The sequence below is a fragment of the Eublepharis macularius genome, chromosome 8 (genome assembly GCF_028583425.1).
Source record: "Eublepharis macularius isolate TG4126 chromosome 8, MPM_Emac_v1.0, whole genome shotgun sequence".
NCBI classification, from domain to species: Eukaryota; Metazoa; Chordata; class Lepidosauria; order Squamata; family Eublepharidae; genus Eublepharis; species Eublepharis macularius.
In genome coordinates, this window is record NC_072797.1 from 131,339,638 (window position 1) to 131,365,888 (window position 26,251).

The 26,251-nt window shown below is 44.1% G+C and overlaps 1 protein-coding gene across 1 annotated transcript; it reads left to right on the top strand.

Annotated features, from left to right (window-relative positions):
* Window positions 1-46: 46 nt before the first annotated feature.
* FNTA (farnesyltransferase, CAAX box, alpha) lies at window positions 47-26,008 on the top strand. The gene is made up of 9 exons (XM_054986200.1): window positions 47-239; window positions 1,411-1,496; window positions 3,759-3,873; window positions 6,599-6,703; window positions 7,865-7,991; window positions 8,617-8,765; window positions 9,872-9,934; window positions 14,418-14,589; window positions 25,292-26,008. The coding sequence occupies exons 1-9, from the start codon at window positions 106-108 to the stop codon at window positions 25,421-25,423; spliced, it is 1,083 nt and encodes a 360-aa protein (XP_054842175.1). The 5' UTR covers window positions 47-105; the 3' UTR covers window positions 25,424-26,008.
* Window positions 26,009-26,251: the final 243 nt, after the last annotated feature.

Here is a 26,251-nt window from a genome sequence, read left to right on the forward strand (position 1 = left end):
TCTGGCCGGCCTCCATGGTGCGCGGGGGAAGTCTTTTCTGCTCCTGCGCGGCTAGGGCGGCCTCTCTGGGCGCCTTTCTTCCGGGATGGGCGAGAGGCTGTCGCGATGATGGCGGACGAGGACGGGAGCGCCGAGCCGGAGCCCTGCGCCCCTCAGCCGGAGGCGGGACCGGAGGCCGCCGGGGACAGCGAGCTGGAGTTCGGGATCCCGCTCGACTCCAACGGCTACGTGCTGTACAGGTAGCGGCCGCGCCTTCTTGCCTGATTCCCGCCGGAGGGCGCCGAGGGGAGGGGAAAGCGCTCTGCGTATGCTCAGAGAGGCGGATTTAAGAATAAAACCAGGAATGAGCTGGGGCTCCGCGAATAGATTCCACGGGCAGGGCTCTGCTGACAGGCTTGGGCGGGGGCGGGCTCGGCTTAGAGGCAGAGACGCTCTGCACGGGCCCTGCAGGCACATGCCCTGCCATGAAGCAGGCAGGAATCGCGCCAAGCTTTGGGGCATTCCGCTGCTTATCCGATGAAGAGAGCTTTGAGCCCCGAAAGTTTGTGCCCTGGGAATCGTTTGGGTCTTTAAGGTGCTGGAGTGGAGAGTGCCCTCAAGCCATAGCTGATCTAGGGCGCCCCCTGGAGGGGTTTGCATGGCAAGAGACAATCACTAACCAAGGCTGACCCTGCTTAGCTTCTGAAATCTGACCAGAGCAGGCTCACCTGAGCTATCCTGGTCAGGATGCAGTTCTGTGTAGGGTTGGGGAAAAAATGAAATCCTGTCCTCCAGCCAGTTGATTCGTGGCAATCCCTAGTGGGGTTTTCATGGCAAGAGACTAACAGAGGTGGTTGGCCATTGCCTGCCTCTGCAGCCCTGGTCTTCCTTGGAGGTTTCCCATCCAGTTACTGACCAAGGCTGACCCAGCTTAGCCTTTAAGGTGCTACTCGACTTGTATCTTGCTCTTTTACTGCAGACCAGCAGCACTACCCAACTGAAACTATCCACTGTTGGTGTTATACATGAGTCTTGTGATTCCCTCCTTGGGTGAAATGGGAATAATGGGACTCAGTTGATGCATGTCGATGTCCCACCAGTTTTGTTCATGTGTTGCTGTGATTGGGCAGCTTGTGCATGTGATTGCATGGCCTGAACAAACCAGAAGCGCGTGCTTTTGATGGTGAACTGGACGGTAGCATTTCCCCTCCCAACAACAGAGCACTTCTGAGAGCTACTGTGATGACAAGACTTGCTGAGTGTGCTTTGTGACTCTCTTCGTACAACTGCGGGCACCAGTGGGCGATGCCTGCGACTTGAAAGGAACCGAGTAGAGCTGAACCGCCTTTGGCAAAACCTTCGAAATATATGCTGCTTTGAAGTGTCTCCATATTTTTATACCCTTTCTTGCTGTCAATTATGTCTTTACAGGGACAGAAAAGAATGGGCTGATATTGAACCGGTACCTCAAGATGATGGGCCGAACCCTGTGGTTCAGATTATATACAGTGAGAAGTGTAAGCTTTCAGGGGCATTTTAATAAATGAGTGAGGTGCCCGAGAATTAATCTTCCTATAAAAAGTGAGGTGGCCAAAGAAACAAGCTGATTGGGTGGGCAAGTACCAGCCTCAGCTTTCTTTCTCAGCTGAATTTGTCTTCCTTTCATTCTTTTAGCCCTGGCTTTCTTGTTCTATCCTTTGAGACTGGAACCTTTGTCCCAGCCTTCCCAGATTCTGTGCTGTTGTTGAGATAGTTCCCAATAGCGCTTCTGCAGCAGTAAAACAGATTGTATCCCAGGACTCTTCTGCCCCACTCTATGTCATGTGTAGAGCACGGTAGGTGCTGATAGATTTAAAAGAAGAAAAGAATTGGACGTTTCGAGGCCTTTGTCGGAATACAAAAGTGGAGCTAATGTAGGAAGGAAAGGACGATGACTCAGGACTTGAAAGAGGTCATATGAGAGGATTACACTTGCTCTTAGCAATAAGGTGTGGTGGGTAAAAATAGTTTACAGCTTCACCTGCTTCTTTTTTAAAAACTGGGTGTTAAAGCTCCATGTACGTAGAATTAAAATGAGCTTTGGGAGCTCAAGTTCAGTGTTGTCTGGTATTTCTGTAGCGAGCATGAGTGCAAGACAAGGCAGCGGGTCTCATGCTAGCAAATAGCCCAATGAGAGCAACAGTGCAATCCTTAGAACAGTTACTTCAGTCTAAGCCCACTGAAATCCGTGGGCTTAGACTGGAGTAAGTTTTCTAAGGATTGCATTGTAAATGTAGCTTCAAGTGTTTCATAGACAGATAAAAACAATATGGGGGGGTGCTTTTGAATATTCCATGTGAGGTTCTTTCCCTGGTGCCGATTATTTCTTTAATCCTCAGAAAGCTTGCAGAGCCTTATAAGCCAAGGAGAGCAGTCTTTGCCCTGAGGAGGCTTTACAGTCTGTGTTTCAACAAAAGGGGAGGCAGGAACGAGGCAAAAAGAACAAGGAAGGAAAGTGAACTTGCTGAGTTGCACATATGTAAGCTTCCCTTCAATGTAGGGATGAAGAACCCAAGCCATAGACTTCGCTGAAAGCCTTTGCTTTATTTTTATTTATTTATATCCTGCTCTTCTTCCTGATTGGGACCCAAATCAGCTTTTCACATCGTTCTTCCTTTCTCCACTTTATCCTTGCAACAACTTCCTTGTGAGGTAGGTTAGGCTGCGTGATTGTGATGGGGCCAGGGTCACTCAGCCAGCTTCCATGGCAGATTTGAACCCGGTTGTCCCAAGTCCGAGTTTGGCAATGTTATGCCATACCAGGAAGAGGCAAGAATCTGCCATACGAACCTCTCCATTTACTCCAGTTATCTTTGGCGACAGTACTTCAGGTATTCCCACCAGCTGAGGCTAGATAAGTGGCAACCCAAAAAAGGGCCTTCTCCGTTGTGGCACCAAAACTTCGGAACTCCCTCCCCAAGATTTGTCTTCCCCTCTCCTTTGCTGTCCTCTGTCAGCAAATGACAACTTTTTTGTTTTATTCGGCATATCCCCCCCAATATCAATTATGAGTCCTCCTGCCTGTTCTTTGTGTATGTATGTTTTTAATTGAATTATGCTTATAGTCGGGGCTTTTTTTCAGGGGGAATGCGGGGGAACGGAGTTCCGGAACCTCTTGAAAACAGTCACATGGCTGGTGGCCCCGCCCCCTGATCTCCAGACAGAGGGGAGTTGAGATTGCCCTGAGGGCAATCTCAACTCCCCTCTGTCTGGAGATCATGGGGCAGGGCTACCAGCCATGTGACCATTTTCTCCTAGGGCAACCCACTGAGTTCCACCACCTCTTTTCCCAGAAAAAAAGCCCTGCTTATGGTTTTCTAAATAGTTTAAAATGTTGTTTTAATGTTTGCTGCCTAGATGACCAACATTTTAATTAAACTCAATTAATAAATAAGTGGCATACAAACATGTTAAATAAATAAGAGCGCACACAACTCGAGGGAAGCTGCTAGAGTTGTCCGAGCGATGCCCGCCAGCAACTCTAGAAGATACAAGTGGAAAGGAAAAAACGGGGCAAAACTTTGGAGAGTTAAAAGAAGGACAAGGAAGGGGGGGTGAGTGTTGAATGTGGAACAGCACAAGGAAAGAATGTAGGGATTTGATGACGAGCATTATGGATCCCGAGTGACGGCATCAGTGGATTATTTTGGCAGCAGCATTTCAAATTGAGTTGATAGGACTGAAGGGTAACGAAGGAAGGCCGGAGTATCACTGGGCCTAACACCCTTTTCTCCATCCAGTTAGAGACGTGTATGACTATTTCCGAGCGGTCCTGCAACGCGATGAAAGGAGCGAAAGAGCTTTCAAGCTGACGGGGGATGCCATTGAGCTCAATGCGGCAAATTACACTGTATGGTAGGCAGCAGTGTTCAAGTTTTACTGATTTCTTTTATTGTGACGCCTTTCGATTTCTATAACTATTGATACACTGTACATTCAGAAGTCCTTCCAAACAATGGAGCTGCCAGGGGGTGGGGCAGTGGTAGATGTTATCATGAGGCTGTTACGGAAAATGGCAAGTCTCTGTTTTGATTTCTGTAGCATTGGGGAGATCGTTCAGAATGGAACCAGGTTTGTAAAAGTTCTTTCTTTCTGTAACAGCAAAATAACGACAAACTATGCTAAAAGGGGTCTCCTTCTAGAGGACTTTATGAGAACGGGTAGAACTTTCTACTGCTAATTTCATGCTGAGGATGAGACTCGTGTGCCATGATTACTGCTGTGGCGTTCTCTGAGTCAGAAAACTGCAGTATTTTATGTGTGGCAGCCTGATGAGGGTTTGGGAAGAGCTGGACGCCTGTCTGGAGGGGGCTGTTGGGATCATATAAGACATATCCTTGGAGTTGCTCTGGAGACTGCTTTGCTTCAAGGCACGGTTGAGCCTTTATCTCCCTGGAACATCTCCATGGTCATAACAGAGGGTGCAGTTGTACTACCCCACCCATCAAGCATCCCTGTCAGTGACATGGCAGTACGTGGTTTGAGTAGGGCATACTAATGTAAAGCCCACATGCATTTATCCCAGGTAAAATCCAGGAATCAACCACGTTGTCAGCTGAGTGCGTTTCTGTCCTGCCTTTCTTCCCAGGGGTGCAGAGCTATGAACGTAATTCTCCATTCCGGCTTTTTTATCCTCACAAACACTCCCGAGAGACAGAATGAATGACCTGAGGCTGCCCAGGGAACTTCATTAGAGAATAGGACCCTGAACCCAGATCATAAGTGGACATGCTGAACTGTTTCATGTTGAATGTTACACATTGTGGAGAGATCCGAACTGTCTGAACTGGGCCCGGATATTGACCTTTAAAGCCCTTAAAGGCCTTGTGAAAATCTTCTTATCGTGGAACGGCAGGCTGATTTGGCTTAGGTTGACTGGACGGCAAGCAAGCGAAATGTTTACTATTGTAGCCGTGGGCCCTAACATCTTAACCCCGTAGCACAATTCATTTCACTACAAGTTAGTCCATCCAAACAAGATACAAGTTAGTAGAATTTAAAATACTGGCTCAAATAAGTGGTACGATAAAAACCTGGAGTAAAATATATTTATAATTTAGCTAAAATTCTTGTGGAAGCTAAAAATCTTATAGAGGTAGCCGGGTTTAGTCTCTTCCTTCTGTTTGTGGATAGAAAGATCAAAGTGGCCACCTTAAACGTAGCATCTGGGATGGCATCAGCCAGTAAAAACTTAATGCATTATGGGAATAAAACCCATAATGGATGGCTTTTATTCCCAGTGTTGATACTGATTTTAAGTGTTTTTTTAAATATATCTATCTATATGTATGTATCTATATATCTATATCTGTCTGTCTATCTATCTATATATCTATCTATATCTATCTATCTATCTATCTATCTATCTATCTATATCTATCTATATATATCTATATCTATCTATCTATATCTATATATATCTATATCTATATATCTGTATATCTATATCTATATATCTATATCTATATATATCTATACATCTATATATCTATCTATATCTATCTATCTATCTATATATCTATATCTATATCTATCTATATCTATATCTATCTATATATATCTATATCTATCTATATCTATATATATCTATATCTATATATCTGTATATATCTATATCTATACATCTATATATCTATCTATATCTATATCTATCTATCTATCTATCTATCTATCTATCTATCTATCTATCTATCTATCTATCTATCTATCTATCTATATATAGATATATATAGATATAGATATAGATATAGATATAGATATATATTGTAGTTCTGATTGTGGATTGTAAACTGCTTTGAGAGACTGTAACGGTGTCCAAGGCAGGAGACCTACAGCCTCTTCAGGAGTTGTATGAATAAGGGGTTATAACCCATGGGAGAATTTCCACTAGCAGCAAGGAGGAAGATTTTTACAAATTCCCCCTTCCTGCTGCAGACATCCAATTCCCCCCTCATGCTGTTCCGTGGGGGGGGGTCCCCCTGTTCCCCCTGGAGCAGAATCTTGGATGGGGGGTGGGCAGCAGGAGTGGAAAGGTGAGGAAGGCCTGTCCTTCTGATCCTGTACCGTGCTAAAAATGGCCTGGATCCTGCAGTGTACCAACTGGGCAGAAGCTAAACATTCTTGATTTTTTTTCAGATTTATTTGCGCTGAGTCCAATCCAGACAAACTCAGCGATGCCGAAGCACGCAGATCCTTTTCTGAATTGCACTTGGTGCGACTCTTACGGATCTCCCTGCACTTATTTGTCTGTCTTGAGGGTTATTCTGATGATCAGATCTAATGGAAGATTTGCGAGCCAGACAGTCCTTCCATTCAATCAGCCCCCAAGCCAGGAGGTGGGACCAGTCTTAGATTTCTGGCAGTTTCTGTTCTTTGAACCTGACCATTCGGCGTAATGGTTTTCCTAAATCACCTGTATGCCATCCGGCTATATTTGATTTGTTTGTTAAATTTTGCTTGAGTGGTTTTTTAAAAAAAACGGTTGATAGAAATTGGTTTTATTATTCTAGAGCAGTGTGAGAAAAGGGGGAGAGGAATCAAGATCTGGGGCCGGGTTTGTCCGAAACTTCTTTTTCTGCAGGCATTTCCGTAGGGCCCTTCTGCAGTCCTTGAAGAGAGACCTGCATGAGGAACTCAGTTACATCACAGCGATCATTGAAGATCAGCCGAAGAATTACCAAGTCTGGTAAAGCCTGTTTCTGGTTAACACCTGTTACTTCCCTCGTCAGTGAATGCCCTTTTGCTGATTCATCGTCTCTTAACTAGGGAAGTGGGACGGTCAACTACAGACCAATGCACAGGCCTTTAATCAGGCCCACGTGGCACCAATACTTCCGAATGATGTGAATTTTTGGTTTCGATGCTGCATACCCAGGGCTTTTTTTCAGGGGGAATGCGGGGGAACGGAGTTCCGGAACCTCTTGAAAATGGTCACATGGCAGGTGGCCCCGCCCCCTGATCTCCAGACAGAGGGGAGTTGAGATTGCCCTATGCACCGCTTGGCGGCGCGGAGGGCAATCTAAACTCCCCTCTGTCTGGAGATCAGGGGGCGGGGCCACCAGCCATGTGACCATTTTCGCCGAGGGTGATTTAAACATTAAAAAACTCCCCCCTTGTTCCAGCTGACCCAAAGTGATGTCATTGGTCCTGGGAACGTGCGCGCACTTTGAGCGCACACATGTGGTGCCAGGGGCACCACCTCCCGCCAAGAGTTGCCCCCTGTGCTGGCAACCCACTGAGTTCCACCACCTCTTTTCCCAGAAAAAAAACCCCTGTATATACCTGTTACAAAGGACCATTAGTGGACAAGAGGAACAGAAGGGGCAAGCTGAATCGGTAATGATACAGACAATGGTCAGCTGCTATGCAAGAAAAACTATAAGGGTGAATTAATAAATGTATTAGGAATACAAGATCCAGTGCAGTGGAAGACAGGTTTCCCCAGGGGGGCTGCGTGCATGACCCGAAGCACTGTTGTGCCAGAACAGCATCTCCTACAGGCAGGCTGTTAGTATTAAAGTATGTGGAAAATAGGTTTGGTTCACACATGCATGTTTGTTATTTGCATGTGGCAGTAGCTCCAGTGATGACTCACATGGCTGAACAAGTCAACACAGCTGAATTACGGCTGAGAGAACTTCCATATAATCTGGTGTCAGCTCAGTGTATTCACCTTGCGTGGCGCATGAGTGTGAACCAGTCTGGAGGCTACGCGTCATCCAAGCGTCGTTTGATTGCATGCTTTTTTGGCTTCTTCTGGTGAATACCACTTTGGCAAAAAACCTTGCCAGAAAAAGTCACCAACTGGATGCTGTTTTAAAACATATCATGGTTTCTCGGTTGATAGGCACCACAGACGAGTGTTAGTGGAGTGGCTGAAGGATCCGTCCCGGGAGCTTGAATTCATAGCTGACATTCTTAACCAAGATGCCAAGAACTACCACGCTTGGCAACACAGGCAGTGGGTCATTCAGGTATTTTCGTTCTTGCGGTTACTAAGCAAGTGTCCATCCTTATTCTGGTTGGGTTAAGCCCTCTCTAGTAACCATCATTCACTAGGGATCCATTTAAGTGAAGGCCAGCACGTACCAGTTGAGATCCTGTTCCCGAGCCTTGCTCTCTGTATCCTTGCCTGCAGAGATGAGGTGGGTGGCAACCAGAGACAGGACTTTTCAGTGGTGGCACCTTGCCACTGGAATGCCCTTCCTTTTGTCTGCTGGTACAGGACAGGGATACAACTTGAGTCCTGCTCCCGGATGCTGGCTTGGCTCTTGATCACACTCCAGGTGGATTGTTTCATTTTTTAAAACAAATTCATAAACTCGTATCAATATATCAATCCACTTGGAAGATTTATACACCTACACGTTGCATCTGAGATGCTGTTTTGTATACACAAATAAATGTATCATTTCGTCTTGGGTTCTCCCAATTATAAAGACTGATTCGTCTGTCCCCACCATAGTTTTTTTATTCTTGAAATTTATTTCGATTTAGCCCTTTAGTCTAGAGCAGCTTGCGCTGGAGCTAATGGCGGCAATTTTTCTCAGCGCCTTCCCTCTCTTTGAAATTCCCCCCTTGCTTGGTTTTTCCCTGCAGGAATTTAAACTGTGGGATGAGGAACTGGACTATGTCGAACAGCTTCTGAAAGAAGACGTCCGAAACAACTCGGTGTGGAACCAGAGACACTTCATCATTTCGAACACAACTGGCTATGATGACTCTGCAGTTCTGGAAAGAGAAGTCCAGTAAGTCAAAATCTCTCCAACTTCTTTCATCCCATTCACACAGGTCAAGGAAGCGACCACGTCAAGGACCTCCTGGCCAGTTTGCTGCTTTGTTTTCCTTCAGCTTTGAGTATCTTCAGAGGTTCTACATTAAAGGAATGTCCCTTTCCCCTGCTAAGACTAAGCACAAGCATATATGACTAGAATTGAAGAATATTCTTTGCCTGCTCCTCCTTGCCTCCCTCTTTTTCTTTTAGTGCTTTCCTTGCCCAAGATTTTAGATTTAAAATAATAATAACAACAACATTCGATTTATGTACTTCCCTTCGGGGCAACTTAACGCCTACTCAGAGCGGTTTACAAAGTATGTTGTTATCCCCACAACAATCACCCTGTGAGGTGGGTGAGGCTGAGAGAGCTTTGAAAGAGCTGTGACTGACCCAAGGTCACCCAGCTGGCTTCATGCGGAGGAGGGGGGAATCAAGCCTGGCTCTCCAGATTAGAGTCCTGCCACTTTTAACCACTACACCAAACTGGCTCAAACCCTTCAGCTCAGAAACTCACCTCCTTTACTTAGTATAGTTCAATGCGCTGTGTAATAATAGTGTAGGAAAAAAGCAGAGTTTATTCTGCTGGGGGGGGGGAATGTACTTTTAACAATCTATACTGGTTGTTTTGCATCTTGTGAATAATCCTTTTTGTTGGCTGCCATCTTAGGGCTCGGTTTGTGTGTTCCCCTGACCTAAGAAACAGGCCTTTTATGAAAAGAGCCAGCATAGCATAGTGGACAGAGTGTTAAACGAGGATCCTAGGAGACCTGAGCTGAAATCCCCCAATCATGGAAGCTTCCTGGGTGACATGGGGCCTGTCACGTGTTCTCAGCCTGACCTACCTCACAGGGTTGTTGTGAAAGAATTATGTTCTAAGCCGCTTTGAATTCAAACTGGGGAGAAAGGCAGGATATAAATAAATAAATGCATTATAAGGTAAAGAAATGGGGAGGGGGGTGGTTTGTAGTCCTTTTCCATGAGGTGAGCTCTGCCTTTGCCTCTTGGAGTCGAGCACCATGGCACAGGGTTTCGTACGGCTTGCTTTCCCCTCCTCCCTTTGTTTCCTTTTCTTTTCAGGTATACCCTAGAGATGATCAAGTTGGTCCCTCACAATGAGAGTGCTTGGAACTACCTGAAAGGGTAAGGAACCCATGCTTGTTGGCGGTTGTGACTGCGAGCTGCCTGTGCAGCAAACAAAAGTGCAGGATGTGTGATATTTGGCGCACAATGGCAACATGGTAGGATTGTGTGCAAGTGAGGTCAGGCGAGCAACGTCGCCTGCCCACCACATCCAGCCCTCCTTGTCGTATAAGTATATTTGAGCATATTTTGATTTCAGTTGTGTTTAAATTAAACTCCTGTCTTGGATCAGAGCATGTAATTTTATTGTATGCATCACTGTTGGCATCATTATAGGAGCAAAGCGAACGAAGGAGACTATTTAGGGTTTACCCAAAGAGATTGAAACACTCTCAGAAATCCACACCTCAGCATTGTGAGGTCGCTGTGTTGTTATACCAATACATATCGAAGATTTGGTGCTGGCGGGGGGGGGGGGGTGCAGGTGTGGTATAAATGAAGTCAATAGTTGTGCGTGTGGCCAGCAGCCGTGATACTGGGATGCGAGTCTGAAACATCTGGTTTATGTGGAAGGTTAGTTAAGAAGGCGTGTGTTGCATTTGCTTGGATTCCTCCTCTTGGGACACTGCAGGCTGCGCTTCTGAAAGTGCGTCCATGTGGATTTTAGTTATTTATTTAGATACTTGTACCCTGCTTTTCTCCCCAACGGGGACCCAAAGCAGCTTACAATATCATTTGCCCCTTCTTCATTTTATCCTTCACCACCACCACCCGGTAAGGTAGGATAAGCTGAGAGAGTGAATGGCCCAAAGTCCCTCTTTCCAAACTTCCTTGGCGGAATTGGGGTTTGAACTTGCATCTTCCCGGTTCTGGTCTGATGCTCGAACTTCTGTGTCGGGCTGCCTCTGTGTGACAGATTGTGATGAGGAACAGCTGGTATTGCTGCCAGCATTTATCTCCCCCTGTGAAAAGCGCTGGGTCACTTAGCATGGCTGTGAGCTCTTTGAGGGGGCAGGAGGGGCTTCAGGCTTCTCTCCTGTGCTGTTTTTGTTAGTTGAAACAGCCACCCGGGGTGTGTGTGTTTGCCCCTTCCTCGGGCTCCGCATATCCTGGGTAGAGATGGGCACGAACAGCAATATGAAGTAAAGCCACAGAAAGCCCAATCAGCTGTTCGCGAACAAGCTGTTTGAGAGACCCCATTCTAAACAAACAGGTGGTAGTTGCAAGCCTCGTTTGTTGCTGTTCGTTGCTGTCTGGCACCTGCAATCAATTCCCTTGGCAACCGGAGGCAGGGACTGCCTGAGCTCTGTCTGAACTCCTGCTGTTGCCTTGGAAACCCCAATCTAAGCCCAATTTAGCTTGATAGGCAGGTCTTCCTTCCAAGTGTGGAGCTCCAAATTTGTTACAAGGAAGCAAAGAGCAGGAGGGAGGGGGGCTCCCAGCTCTGGTTTTGCAGACAGTGGAGAGGGAGAGAGAGTTGTTGTTGGCATTTTGAGAGAGAGAGGGAAAGTGCATTGGAGCTTGAATTTTCTTTGTGTGTGGTGGGAAAGGAATCTACCCCTTCAATTTCCAGGGCTGCTGCCAGGCTCTGGGCCAAGCTATTATTTATTACTGGTACCTTTCCTGCTGCCTGCTCAGGTGAGGTTTCTGGGAGTGGTGCGGTAGGGATCTTGATGGCTGGAGGAGAGCCTGCTGGCCCCCACGAACAATGAACATGTTCGTGAACAGGTCATGTTCATCAATGTTCGTTGTTCATGGATGGCAACGAACAACAAATACCATGTTCGTGGGGGGGGGGGTTCTGTTCGTGCCCATGTCTAATCCTGGGATCATGTGGCCATTTCTGCTGGCAAAAATGGCCCGGGAAGGAAACCTGAAGCCCCTGTTCCCACCTTGCTGCACTTGGAGCCATTCCAAGTGACCCAACGCTTCCAAAAGTGTCTTAAAGGTGAGTCTGTGGAAGCCAGTGGGGCTCTTTGCTGGGGTGTCCCCAACAGAGCTTGTGCCACCAATATCCTTTCGATGAGCCCTTCTTCTGGGGATGGGTCTTTCTGGCAGAGAGGAAGCCCACAAAGTCATGGAGGTGGGATTCTTGATAGTATTGCCACTTTCCCTTCCTTTATAGAGTGGCTGTCTCCTTTGTCTGGCATAGCAGCTCATATTGGCAGCCGCTTCGTTGCAGTTGTCGCTGTTCACATGATCAAGCAAAGGATTGGGATTTAAGGATATTGGTATTAAAAAGCCAACAAATTTTAAATGTTATTTTTTTAATTAAAAGTTTTCTGTAGTTAAAAGCAAACCTAAAAAAACCTACAATTACACATATACTAATAAAACAAACAAAAACATAATACAGAAAAAACACACAATAAAAGCAATCTAAACTAAAAGGTTTCCGTTTTTCTCCAAAACAAATATTTGTATCATGTCAAATCTCTACTTTCTCTAAGTAATGATTATCAGCTCTTTTTTCTAATGTCAGAATCCCTTAATCCAGAAATCCAGACATTATCAAATCATTGTTATTTATTTCATATAAATAGTCTATTTTAAATGTCCTAAAATCAAGAAGCCAGAGGCACCAGTATTTGTGTAACTGCATAACTGTTGCTATTGTTTATTATCGTTTTATTTATGGTCCACCTTTCTCACTAAGATCTAAGATGGATTACAATTTTGCAAGTGAATACGGTATAATCAATAGTTAGGACATTCACAGAGCAAAATACAACATGCTCAACATTTAGGACGTTCAATGAAAACAGATGCAATAGGTTATGGTAGCTGCAAAAATGAAAAACTAGGAGAAAGCCAAACACACAAATGAAACCTTTTGACATGACCTCTTTAGCAACATTGAACTACTCACTAAGGAAGTATCTACATCAGCAGGCAATACCCAGTAGCCTAGTCTATAGTCCCTATCCCTTTCCAATGTATCTGTCTATTACTTATGACACGGTCCTATAATCTGGGTAGAAAGTTTTCCTGAATAATTCAGTCTTGCATAGTTTGTGAAAACCCAAGAGAGGGGGAACTTTCCTGACCTCTAGCTGGCTATTCTGCAATGTGAGGCTCTCACAGAAAAAGCGCATGTATGGACAGTTGTTGATCTAGCCCTGTTCAGATGAGCGAAGTTTCTTTGGCAAAACAGAGAGAGAGAGAGGCGAATTTGCCGATATGAGAGGCCTAGGCCATGGAAGGCTTTGAATGGAATAGCCATTACCTTGAATTGAACCCGGTGACTGATGGGCAGTCAGTGGAGTGACTGCAGAATAGGACTGATTCACCTGCCCCGTCCAGCTCCTGAAAAGCGAACTGCAGCATTTTGCACCAGCTTGAGTCTCCAAGTTGATTTTGAGGGGAGACCTCTGTAGAGTGAATTACAGTAGTCTAGTCTTGATGTTACTGTGGCATGAATCCAGGTGGCCAGATCAGTTGTGTCAAGATAGGAGGCATCTTCCAATCTAAGTTGGGAGAAGGCCCCACTGCATTTACACATATAACACCGTTCTTACACGAGCTGCATTGGTTGCCAGTGGAGTACTGGATCAGATTCAAGGTTCTGGTATTGACCTATAAGGCCCTGTGCGGACTGGGACCAGCGTATCTATGGGACCGTCTCTCCCCGTATATTCCCCGGAGGACACTCCGATCAGGAGACAAACAGCTGTTGGTGGTCCCTGGCCCCAAGGAGGCCCACCTAGCCTCGACTAGAGCCAGGGCCTTTTCAGTCCTGGCTCCCACCTGGTGGAATGTTCTGTCTGCTGAAATCAGGGCCTGGCAGGACCTACAATCTTTTCGCTGGGCCTGCAAGACAGGGTTGTTCCGCCAGGCATATGGCTGAGGCTGAGCCTCCGCCGGCCTGAAAAAAAAGGGGTGTATAAATCTTAACCTTCCCTGTGAAGGCTGTCCACCATCCCGTTTTAAATGTGTTGTTTTTAATGTACATGCATTTTTAATTGTATTTTTAATATGTTATCTTCCCTGAGCCCGCTCGCAGGGAGGGCGGAATAGAAATCTGAAATAAATGAAATAAAATAAAATGAATTGCTTCTTTAGCAGCAGTGCTGTACCCAGTATAACCCCTAGACTTTTCATTGGGTCAGCCAGAGTCAAGTGGACCCCCATTAAGTTATGTTTATAGCATAACCCTTTGAGGCTGAACGAGTTGCTAAATCTTGCTATCTGTGCTGCGGCACTCTCTTCTACTTTGTCCTCCCCCGCCCTCCCACGTGGTTCTTGCCGCTCTGTGCACATTTCCTCATTGGTTTCCAGCTTGACGTTCAAGGCGGAAGAACTCTCCTTTTTACAGATGCTCTGAAAATCCAATATTGATTTCTGTTTCCAGTTGCTTTGGCTTGCAGGTTTAGGAACTACCATACAGTTGTTTGCTAGGAAATCTTTTTAGCAATAAATAATTCATTGTTTGTCCTTTATCTGGGTTTTTAGAAGACCTCTAACTTTTACAGGTACAGTTAGATGTAAGGGGTGGGATGTGACCTTTGCACCCAAATTCATGGTGATGCTCTTCTTGCATCAGGATTCTGCAGGATCGTGGTTTTTCAAAATACCCCAGTCTCCTAGAGCAGCTCTTGGAGTTGCAGCCAAGCCACAGTTCTCCCTACCTGATTGCCTTCTTGGTGGACATCTATGAAGACATGCTAGAGAACCAGTGTGAAAACAAAGAAGAAACTCTCAGCAAAGCATTAGAGGTAAATGTGCAAAGCCTATCTTTTAAAAATCATTGTTGTTGCTTAGCTGGCCGGTGTCTTTTTTAGTCTGGAAACCACAGGTCTCGCTCTCTTCCTGTAAAATTTCATCATGGAAATTGAGGAAGCAGCCAGTCTGTTGAACGTTCAGAGCTGCAAAAGACTGCACCAGGATTTTAGCTCATTGTAATAGATTCAAAGATGGGTAATTTTAAAAATTGTATCGTGAAATTTAAATTATTGTAAAATTAGCAACAAAGCTGGTTGTGGGAAAAAATGTAACGGGCTCTAGAAAGGGGAGGGCGGACAGGTGGGCGTTCCTTCATCCTCCATCACTGATCCACAGAATCACAGAGTTGGAAGGGGCCATACAGACCTTCTAGTCCAACCCCCTGCCCAATGCAGGATGAGCCTAAAGCATCCCGGACAAATATTCATCCAACCTCTTCTTGAAAACTGCCAATGAGGGGGAGCTCACCACCTCCCTAGGCTGCTGATTCCACCTTTGAACTACTCTGACCGTGAAAAAGTTTTTCCTAATATCCTGCTGGTACCTTTCTGCATGTAATTTAAGCCCATTGCTTTGGGTCCTACCCTCTGCTGCCAACTGGAACAGCTCCTTGCCCTCCTCCAAATGACAGCCTTTCAAATATTTAAAGAGAGCAATCATGTCCCCCCTCAATCTCCTCTTCTCCAAACTAAACATTCCCAAGGCCCTCAGCCTTTCCTTGTAGGGCTCAGTCTCCAGACCCCTGATCATTCTCGTCGCTCTCCTCTGCACCCTCTCAATTTTGTCCACATCCTTTTTGAAGTGAGGCCTCCGGAACTGCACACAGGTGTGGCCTGACCAAGGCAGTATAGAGAGGGACTATGACCTCCTGTGATTTTGATGCAATGGCCCTTTCGATACAACCCGAGACTGAGTTTGCCTTTTTTGCCACCGCATCACACTGGCGGCTCATATTTAGTTTACAGTCCACTCTTACCCCAAGATCCCTTTCACATACATTACTACCCAGAAGTGTATCTCCCATCACAGCTGGATGAAGCCGGGGGCCAGCATGGCCACCTCCTCTGCGCCTGATCCTGGCCACGTGAAGGGGGAGGGGCAGGCATTGCGCCCTGCTCTGCACCTGATACCAGCTGGGTGAAGGTGGGGGCAGGCATTGCCACCTGCTCCGCTCCTGATCTCAGACGGTTGAGGGGGGGAGGGTTGGCATTGCCTCCTGCTCCATGCCTGATTCCGGCCAGGTGAATAGGGGTGGGCATTGCCGCCTGCTTCATGCCTGATCCTGGCTGGGTGAAGGGGGGAGTGGGCATTGCCTCCTGCTCCATTCTTGGTCTCAGCTGGTTGAAGCGGGGCAGGCATTGCCACCTGCTCCGTTCCTCATCCCGGCCGGGTGAAGGTGGAGGGCAGGCATTGCTACCTGCTTCAATCTTGATCACAGCTGGGTGATGGAGGGGTGGACATTACTACCTGCTCCACTCCTGATCCCAGCTGGTTGAAGGGGAGGCAGCCATTGCCACCTGCTCTGTTTCTGATACCCGCTGGGTGATGGCAGAGGGCGGGCATTGCCACCTGCTCTCCACCTTCACCCAGCTGGCTAAAGGCAGGAGTAGGCATTGCCACCTGCTCTGCTGCTGATCCCATCTGGGTGAAGGCGGAGGGCAGGTATTGCCACATGCTCCACTCCTAATCCTGGCCAGCTGAAGATAGGGGGTGGGCATTGCCACCTGCTTCGTGCTTGATCCCGGTAGTGAAGGTGGGGAGGGGGGGAGGCCATTGCCACCTTCTCCATACCTGATCCCAGCTGGGTGAAGGTGGGGGTGGGCATTGCCACCTGCTCCGTTCCTGATACCACCAGGTTGAAGGCAGGATGCGGGCATTGCCACCTTCTCCGCTGCTGATCTCTGGTGGGTCAAGGGGGAAGCAGGCATTGCCACCTCCTTTGCTCTTGATCCCAGCTGGGTGAAGGTGGGGGCTAGCATTACCACCTGCTCTGCTCTTTATCCCACCTGAGTGAAGAGGGAATGGGCATTACCACCTAATCCATTCCTGATCCCAGCTGGGTGAAGGTGGAAGGTGGGTATTGCCCCCTGCTCCACACGTGATCCCAGCTGGGTAAAGGTTGAGCGGGTATTGTCCCCTGCTCTACACGTGATCCCAGCTGGGTAAAGGGTGGGCGGGCATTGCCACTTGCTCCGTGCCCAAGCACACCTCGCCTGAGCACATCTTGCCACTGAATTTTGCCACTTTGTACTTGCTCACAATTACGTCAAATTTGGTGACAGCTTATATCTACAGGTTAACGGCACAGCCATGGGAACATGCATGGCACCACAATATGCTAACATATTCATGGCGGACTTGGAGCAATGCTTCCTCAGCTCCCATCCACTGGAACCACTACTGTAATTAAGATTCCTGGATGACATCTTCATCATTTGGACCCATGGGAAGGAAGCCCTTGAGAGATTTCATCAGGACTTCAACAACTTTCACCCTACTATCAACCTGAGCCTGGACCACTCTACACAACAGGTACACTTCCTGGACACCACTGTACAACTACATAATGGACAGATAAATACCACCTTATACCGGAAACCCACCGACCGATACTCATATCTACATGCCTCCAGCTACCACCCTAAACATACCACTCAGTCAATTGTCTGCAGCCAAGCCTTACGTTACAACCGTATCTGCTCCAATGCTCTCGACCGAGACTCACACTTAAGAGATTTACAACAAGCATTTTTGGGGCTGCAGTACCCACCAAATGAAGTGAGGAAACCAATCGACAGGGCCAGACGAGTACCCAGAAAGTCTGCTCCAGGACAAACCTAAAGGAACTAACAACAGAACACCACTGGTTGTCACCTATAGCTCCCAGCTCAAACCCATCCAACGTATCATCAGTGATCTACAACCCATCCTGGAAAATGATACCTCTCTCTCAGAAGCCCTGGGTGGAGGACCTTTCCTTGCCTACAGACAGCCCCCCAGCCTTAAACGACTTCTCACTTACAACCATGAATCGGCTAGCAGAGTCACCAGCACAGGTACCAAACCCTGCAACAGACCCAGATGCCAGCTCTGCCCTCATATCTACCCAGGAAATACAATTACAGGACCCAATTGGCGTCAACTACACAATCTCTGGCTCTTACAGCTGCTCATCCTCCAATGTGATATACGCCCTCATGTGCCAACAATGTCTATCTGTTCTATGCATTGGACAAACCAGCCAACCTCTGCGCAAAAGAATAAATGGACACAAATCTGACATTAAAAATGGCAATATCCAGAAACCAGTGGGAGAACAATCTATCAGGTCATTCCATCAGGGACTTAAAGGTCACTGTAGTTCAACAGAAACCTTTCTTTTTCTTTTTTAAATTTTATTGGTGAGTTTATATTTCATATTTAATACATACATTTCCATCATATCTAATTTACTCTAACCCCCACCCTTCCCTCCCCCCTCCTTATCGACTTCCAACAGCTTTTCAACCCTTAACTCTTCTTATTACTTAACTTGACTTCACTTATATTCTTCTATAACACATATATCGTAATATTTCTTACTCTAAGCATATTCGAATTGTTTTATATATATACTATATTAAAATCACTAATCCACCAATGTGTCCATTTTACTCTTCCTTGATTAAACTCTATATTCTAAGTAAGATTCGCTTAAACATAATATTAGCTTAGATTGTAATAATTAAATTCCCCCTTAGTGGTAAAGTCGCTTATCTCTTCTGTTTACAACATCACATTTTAATAATTCTCAAACTGCCACAGTTCTCCCTTCACATCCCATTTTTTTCTAAATATTGTTTCAATTTCCCCCAATCAGCAATAAATTGTCCTGGATCAAGATCATTAAGTTTTCTTGTCATTTTGTCCATCTCCGCCATGTACAGCAATTTATAAATCCAATCTTCTATAGTTGGTATTTCTTGTATTTTCCATTTCTGCGCGTACAAAAGTCTTGCCGCTGTAGTCATATAAAATAACAATGTTCTGTACTGCACTGGAACACCTTCCATTCCCAAGTTCAGTAGCAACAATTCTGGGTTCTTATTTGGATTTGTAAAATCTCATTAATTGCTTCAATTATATCTCCCCAGTATTGCTTAGCTACCTCACAAGTCCACCACATATGATATAGTGACCCTTCGTGCTTTTTACATTTCCAACATTTGTCTGACATGTTAGTGTTTCCTAGCGCAATCTTCTTTGGTGTTAGATACCATCTATAGATCATTTTGTATACATTCTCTTTAATGTTCGTACAAGTTGAAATCTTCAATGTATTTTTCCACAGGTGCTCCCACGCCTCCATTGTTATTTCTTTATTAAAATTTACTGCCCAACATCTGGACTTTTACTATTTCATCCTCCGTATGCCATTTTAGAAGTACTTTATAAATCTTTGAAATTTCTTTTTTGCCTTCTTGTAATATCACTTCTTCTAATTCTGAGTTTTCCATTCTTATTCCTCCTTTTAAACAGTCCGAATTGAAAAGATCTCTGATCTGTCTATATTGAAACCATCCATAACAAGGAGACAGCTCTTCTTCTGTCTTTATTCTTATTGTTGAATATTGTATTTGTGTTATCTCCTTGTAGGTCAAACGTTGCTGTTCATTGTTGACAGTTCTCGGATCTATTACTTCATACGGAACCACCCATGAAGGAATTCCATCTTCCAAATAAACCTTATACTTCTTCCAGATTGTGAAGAGGCTTCTTCGAATATAGTGGTGCATAAACATAGAGCCTGCTTTAACTTTATCGTACCACAGATAGGCATGCCATCCAAACAACTTTTTGTATCCCTCCAAAGTCAGCAATTTACGATTTTTTAATGTTATCCAATCTTTTAACCATGCCAGACAAATTGCTTCATAGTATAGTCTTATATTGGGCAGTTGCAAACCACCTCTTTCCTTCGCATCCTGTAATACTTTCATTTTCACATGTGGTTTAACATTAACATCCTGTCCATCTTTCGGAATCAGTGATATGTTAGCTTCATTCCATGAATCGGGAATCTTATGGCCTTGCATAACTTCATTCATTACCTCTCTTAAAAAAGGTGCCAATTCACTAGCCATCATTTTGTAGAACTTTGCCGTCAGTCCATCCGGTCCCGGTGCTTTCCCTAATTTCGTGGATTGGATGGCCTCTTTTATTTCTTCCTCTGTCACTTCCCTGTTTAATTTTTCTTTCCATTCCTCTGACATCGTTGGAAGTTTCATTCTTTCCAAATACTCCGCTATTGAATCTCTATTCACTTATTTTTTCTGGTACAGGTTTGCATAAAATTTATAGAAAGCTCTACTAATAGCTGGTTGGTCCAATAATGTTCTGTCTTCCTCTCGTATTTTAATTATGGTTTTCTTCTCTTTTTTCTTTTTTAGTTGCCAAGCTAGATATTTGCACCTTCAAATGTTTTTTGATTCATTTTTTTCAAGTCCCACTCCAACTCTTTGTTATTCATTGCCATCAATTGCTCCTGCAATATTTTTATATCCTGATATATACGTTTCTTCCCTGGTCTTTTCTTAAGTTGTATCTCTTTGGCTTTAATTTTTTCGGTTATTTCCTTTCTTTTTTCTTCTTCTCTCCTTCTGTCCCTTGCATTCAAGTCCATCAATATTCCCCTTATTACAGCTTTGTAAGTGTCCCATACCTTATGAGTTGACACATCCTTGTTTAAATTGTATTGTATAAAGAACTTGGTCTCCTTTCGTAGCAATGCCATGTTATCTTCTATCTGCAGCAAGTCTTCATTTATTCTCCATCCTCTTCTTTTAGTATTTTTTCCAAATTTCCACATGATAGGATTATGATCTGAGCCTACCGTAGGCATTATCTCCACATCTCTAGTCCACAACATTAGTTCTTTGGAAGCCCAGATCATATCAATTCTTGATAGAGTAGCGTGCCTCGCAGAATAAAAGGTATATTGTCTGTTTTTTGGATTTTGTCTCCTCCATACATCTTCCAAACTTTCCTGTTCCTTAATCGCAAAAAACGACTTTGGCAAAAGTCCTCTTTTTGTGTGTGCAATTTTAGATTTCTTATCTTCTTCCAAGTTTGTAATTCCATTGAAGTCGCCTGCCAGAATTATTTGATCATAGGTCAGCTCATCAAGTTGTTTTTGTAAGTCCTTGAAAAAGTTTTCTTTCGCGCCATTGGGTGCATAAATTCCAATCACCAAGGTCTTCTTCGAGTTCCAAATTATTTCCACTGCTAAATATCTAGCTTCTGCATCACTTAAAATTAATTTTGGCTGCAGTTCCTCCTTTATATACAACACAACTCCTCTCTTCTTCTTTTTGGAGGCTGCAGCAAATTCATTTCCAAGCTTTACAAATTTCAAATACTTTAAATCCTGCTTTCTGATATGTGTCTCTTGGAGGCATACTATATTACATTTTTGTTTTAAAAGCCAGTGGAAAATAGCCTTACACTTACAAGGTGAATTTAGTCCATTTACATTCCAAGATATTATTTTACACTCCATGATCACATTCTTGTACTTTTTGGTAAGTCCTTTTCATTGTCCCATTGTTCCATCTCGTGACCCGACCTGATATTTCTCCTTACTCCACCAAATTCAAATGCCAGTCCTTCTGGTATTTCCCATCTGTACCTAATTTTCAAATCCTTTAACATCTGGACCAGCTCTCTGTATTTTTTCCGCTCCAACAACACCGCTCTGGGCAGTTCTTTCATAACTCTCACCACCTTCCCGTCGACTTTTAATGGTTCCTGAAACTGTTTGCTTACGATTGACTCTTTTGTGTTTCTGGTCGTAAATTGCACGATCATATCCCTTGGTAACTTCTTCTGAGCTGCAAATTTTGAGTTAATTCTGTATGCCACGTCCAGAAGAGCTGCAACCTCCTCTTCTTCTTTCCCCAGGTAACCCGCCAAAATTTCTGTAATCTGCTCTTGGGCTGTTTTTTCCACAATCTCCGGAATCCCGAGAAATCTGAGTTGCTTTTCCATTTGTTTACATTCAGCTACGGCCATTCTTCCCTTCATTCCTCGCATCTCCGTTCTCTGCACGTCTGTTAAGGTGTCAACCGCATTCTCTACTACATTAACTCTCTGCTGTGTAGCTTGCAAGTCATTTTGTACTTGATCCATTTTTTTTGTGAGTTCTGCCATCTCCGATTTTAGTGCCTCTTTAAAGTCCTTAAAATTCTCCTGCATCATTTAAGCTCTTTATTTCCTTCTGAAACTTTTTAATCCAAATTTTCCAGCGCGGTTTGCCACTCCTTCTTCAACATCGTGGGGCTAGCTCTGCTTCGCTCCCACGTGTCTGCTCTTTTCCTCAACTCCGTGGCGCTAGTTTGTTGCTTTCTGTTATTTTTAAAAGTCCAGATTCAGTTTATTTTTTAGAGAAAAAAGTTTGCATAGTCCAAAATGTCGGGCATTTTTTCTCTATGGTTTTGTATTGAAGCAATCGCCCTTACCTTCACCAAAGATGGCCTACTTCCGTTTTCCTTGAAGTCACAGCTTTGCCCTGTTTCAAAATGGCGACCTTCCACTTCCGTTGTTAACAAGCCGCTTCTTGCCAGTCTCTTTATGATTCTGACGCACTTCCTGTTCCTCTTCTTTTCACAGCAGTTCTCGCGATATTAAAACTTTCTCACAGTCTGCTATCTCTTCCTAGCTGCAGGTATGTAAACAATAGTCAATTTTCTGCATTAACTTCTCTTTACAATGTCACTTTTTAAAATTTAATTTGCCGGAACTTCCTCCTTTACATAACAAGTCTCTTGCAGTTTTTAGATTCTCTTTATCACTTTATTCCTTTTTATAATCTGTCCCGTATTAAGAGATAGCAATCCTTACCTTCTTTCTCTTGGGTTGTAATCGCTGCTTCAAGTGTCCAATTAGTTCTTATTCCTTTTTCGGTTTACTGAACCTTGGGTATGTAGGTCTTATGCCAGAAACTGACTCCAGAGCCGCTGCAGAGATTTTGGCAACCTTTCTTCGGGTGGGACCTCAAGAGTAGACGGGGGCTCGTTGTGTAGAACCCCCCTCACACCCGAGATCAACGCGCCCTCAGGTTCTTAAGCGTACTTGCCTGTTCTCCGCCTGAGAACAGGGGGCTGCGGGCAGTTGGCGCCCCTCCAGCCTCCACAAACAGCGGCACAGACAGCCCAGCTCCCTGAGCTGCGTTAGACCTCCATGAATCCCAAACCGGAAGTCGTTCAACAGAAACCTTTCAAAAACAAAATCCAACGGGAAACTGCTGAATTGGAATTCATATGTAAATTTGACTCAGTCAGGCTTGGATCGAATAGAGACTATGAATGGTTATCTCATTAGCAGAAGCAAACTGATCCCATTATCAGAAGCTACTGATTGCATCTACTCCCCCCTCCGCTTCACCACCTATATATATCTGACCAGTTTCTTCATACCCTCCATGCATCTGAAGAAGAGAACTGTGGTTCTCGAAAGCTTATGCTACAGTAAAGTTGGTTAGTCTTAAAGGTGCGACTGGACTTTTTCCTATATTTGTCTTGAATACGCTTAGCCTGTAGGATTATAAGTAAAGAAAAAGAGAAGAAGCCACTTCTGTGCAGTAGAGTGGAAGATAGAAATTATAATTTTGGGGACTTTTCCTGTGGTGGTACCTTGTTTCTTGAATACTCTTCACCAAAACATTTATTTTTGCCCAGATTTTTAATTGAGGTTGCTCTTTTTTTAAAGTTTTATTGTGGCAAAGCTAAAAATGCACAGTTCAGAGAGAGAGAGATCATCAAAAGAATGTGAAATCCACTGGAAAAAAACCAAACTTCTAAGCAACAGAAGCCCCAGTGAGAAAATTCCCCAAATTCTGCGCAGTGAGTTTAGGGACTAGGCAGTGAAAGATGATTAAAGAAGGGGTTGCTCTTTTTAATGTTGTTTTATAGTCTACCTCTAGCTTGAGAACAGTTTTTATGCTGTTTTTATTGTTGTGGTTGTTTTTTGTAGTTTATTAACTTTTATGGTGTTATGTTTTTGTCAGGCTTCGATTTTTAAGCCATCTCAATAAAAATTCTCAGAAGATGCAGCATAGAAAATTTTTCCTCAGTTTGTTTGTTTATTCAACTTCTAATGTTTGTTTGAAATGTAGTTGCTGGTTTCATGCTGTTTATCAAATTGTTAATATTTATGTTTTGTCCCAATTAAAACGATTGAGTTTTTTGGCTGTTTGGTTTGATGTAGTTTCATTTTCTGTTCATCATTCAATGTGCCGTTCTGTGAAGGGTCGCATCTGATTTGTTTTCCGGTCTAATATATTCTCCAAGCTTCTTATTTATTGTTAACGGCTTCCAGCCAACCAGGCTCGTTCATAACATGTGGGTGGTGGAATTTGCAAAGGTGCTGTCTAACACTGCCTGCGTAGAATCGTCACGGTGTTTGTGGCTTCTGTTGTTTTGGTGACAGAATTGCCAGTTTTGAGCTTCAGGTATAAATTGTGGTACATCAAGTATCACTTAAATGGAAAGTGGTATGTAGACTCTGTGTGTAGGGAACACTATATATTTGAACATTCCATCAGTCTAACATTGTCCATTCTACTCTGCTGGTTTTCTATATATCAGGGACTGGAGAGATGTCCGTTCAGTTAACATGGAGTGTGATGGAAATTGGAAAGAGGGGGCTGTTTAACAGTAAAATTCAAGCTAGAGTGAGTTTGGTCACTGCTTGGTCCCTAGTTAAAATGAAGTCAGTATGAATAAGTCCCTGGAAAGTCTAGAATGGTTGCTGCAGCAGTCGTTTTAAGAGAATGGACACATTATCAGTGCAGCTGGCAGAGGACTCCATTATAAACTTAAAATACGCAAGTATAAATTGTATGCCTGAAAGCCATTATGCAGAAATGAAAAAATACAGTACATGTAACTGCATTTGTACATATTGTCCCTGCTCTCTGACTTTATCTTCAGTGTTGCTTCTCTTTCCTTCCTAATTTAGACTGCACGCTCCTCTGGGCCGGGCCCTGCTCGTTTGCTTCATTAAAGCACCACGTACATTGATGACTCAGCTGAGACACTGTGCAAAACCATGGTTTAATTAAAGTAGTTGTGGTCAGTGTGACTGTCTGAACACAGATCATGCCACTAAACTAGGGGTAGTTACACTGTATCTAACCATAATCTGAAACCTTGCCTCAAAATTGGTTTATTGCCCACAGAGAAGAGGAAATTAAACCAGCATTTTTTGAGGGAAAACAAGGATTTGAGTTATCTGGTTAAATCCAGCAAAACAAAAGAAGGTGTCGCCGGAAGAGGCAGAAGGGAGCTATTTCACTTCCTTCCCCCAACTCGCTGCAGCTGTCTGAGTCACATAGATGTTGGTTCATGTGAATCCCTTGACCCTGGGAATACACTTTCCCAGAGTTAGAAAGGAATCGTGGAGGGAAAGAGACACGGGAAAGAGTTGAATCTTGCATCTGTGGATCACCTTTCTACCTGTATGTTAAATCCTGGTTTCAGAAACTAACCATGGTTAGAAAAAAACACATGGTTTTGCAATGAGTCTGAATCCAGCTAATGATAAATAATACAAAATCCGCCCTGAGCCTGCCGGTGTGGGGAGGGTGGAATAGAAATTTAAATAAATAAATAAACTGAGCAAATGGTCTTTTAACAACCTCATGTTTTTTTTCTTCAGTTGTGTGAAATCCTGGCTAAGGAAAAAGACATCATACGAAAGGAATACTGGAAATACATAGGAAGATCCTTGAAGAGTAAACACAGCCCAAATGTGGAACAGGATGTGCCAACTGAAACTGATCAGCAGTAACTTCAAGTAAAATGGGGTGCGGGGGGGGGGGGAGCATTGAGCTCTGTGGTGTATTAAGCTAGGAGAACAGGGGAACTAGGCAGATGAATTTAACTGATGTTGTTTACCCTCTTCCCAAATATGATGTAGTCATTCATTACTGCAGAGGTATTGCTTCTAACCACACCAAGAGCGGTATTCTGCATAACAAACTGACCCTGGTTACTGCTGCTATACACATTGGCTATGGGGTGGTCCAAAGCACTGTGTGTGTGTTTTTTAAACGTAGAAATTACTTGAATTGTACCAAATAAAGGAATTGTTTCTGAACAGTATATATGAAGAATGCTGTAATAGCTGTTTTCATGCCAGAAATCTGTCTTTTCCATACATCGGACCACTGTTCTCATCGGAGCAAGTGCTTGTAAAATACCAAATGTATTTGAATGGGATTACAGGAATCTTTGTGTATAGAGTAACTTAATTTTAAACACCATAAGGAGAAAAAGCAGTTGTATGTTGGAGCAGCTATGCAACACTGTGTTGTTATTGTAACCAACTAATACTATCAATAATTTGTAATAAAAGTATAGATGCTTGTTCAGAGTTTGAATTTTCATAGCTGTCTTTCCAATACATGGAAATCTCGGTTCCTTGACTCCGTCAAACACAGCAAAGGAAAAATATGTATGCACGATCGTGTTTTGTTCATTCTTTAAATGTTCAAAAACTGAGCTTGCTAGATCACAGTGTGTAAGTAAATTGCTGTCAAGTTGCAGCCAACTTGTGAGTGAACACCTAAAATTTCACAGAAATTGTGAACCATGTTGGAATGTACCACTCAGATTT

Bases quoted from the DNA above. Each gene is read 5' to 3' on its own strand.
- FNTA (XM_054986200.1), top strand. From the start codon at position 106: ATGATGGCGGACGAGGACGGGAGCGCCGAGCCGGAGCCCTGCGCCCCT. The intron at 1,497-3,758 runs GTAAGCTTTCAG...TTCTCCATCCAG, and splicing joins GATTATATACAGTGAGAAGT to TTAGAGACGTGTATGACTAT. The intron at 6,704-7,864 runs GTAAAGCCTGTT...CTCGGTTGATAG, and splicing joins CCGAAGAATTACCAAGTCTG to GCACCACAGACGAGTGTTAG.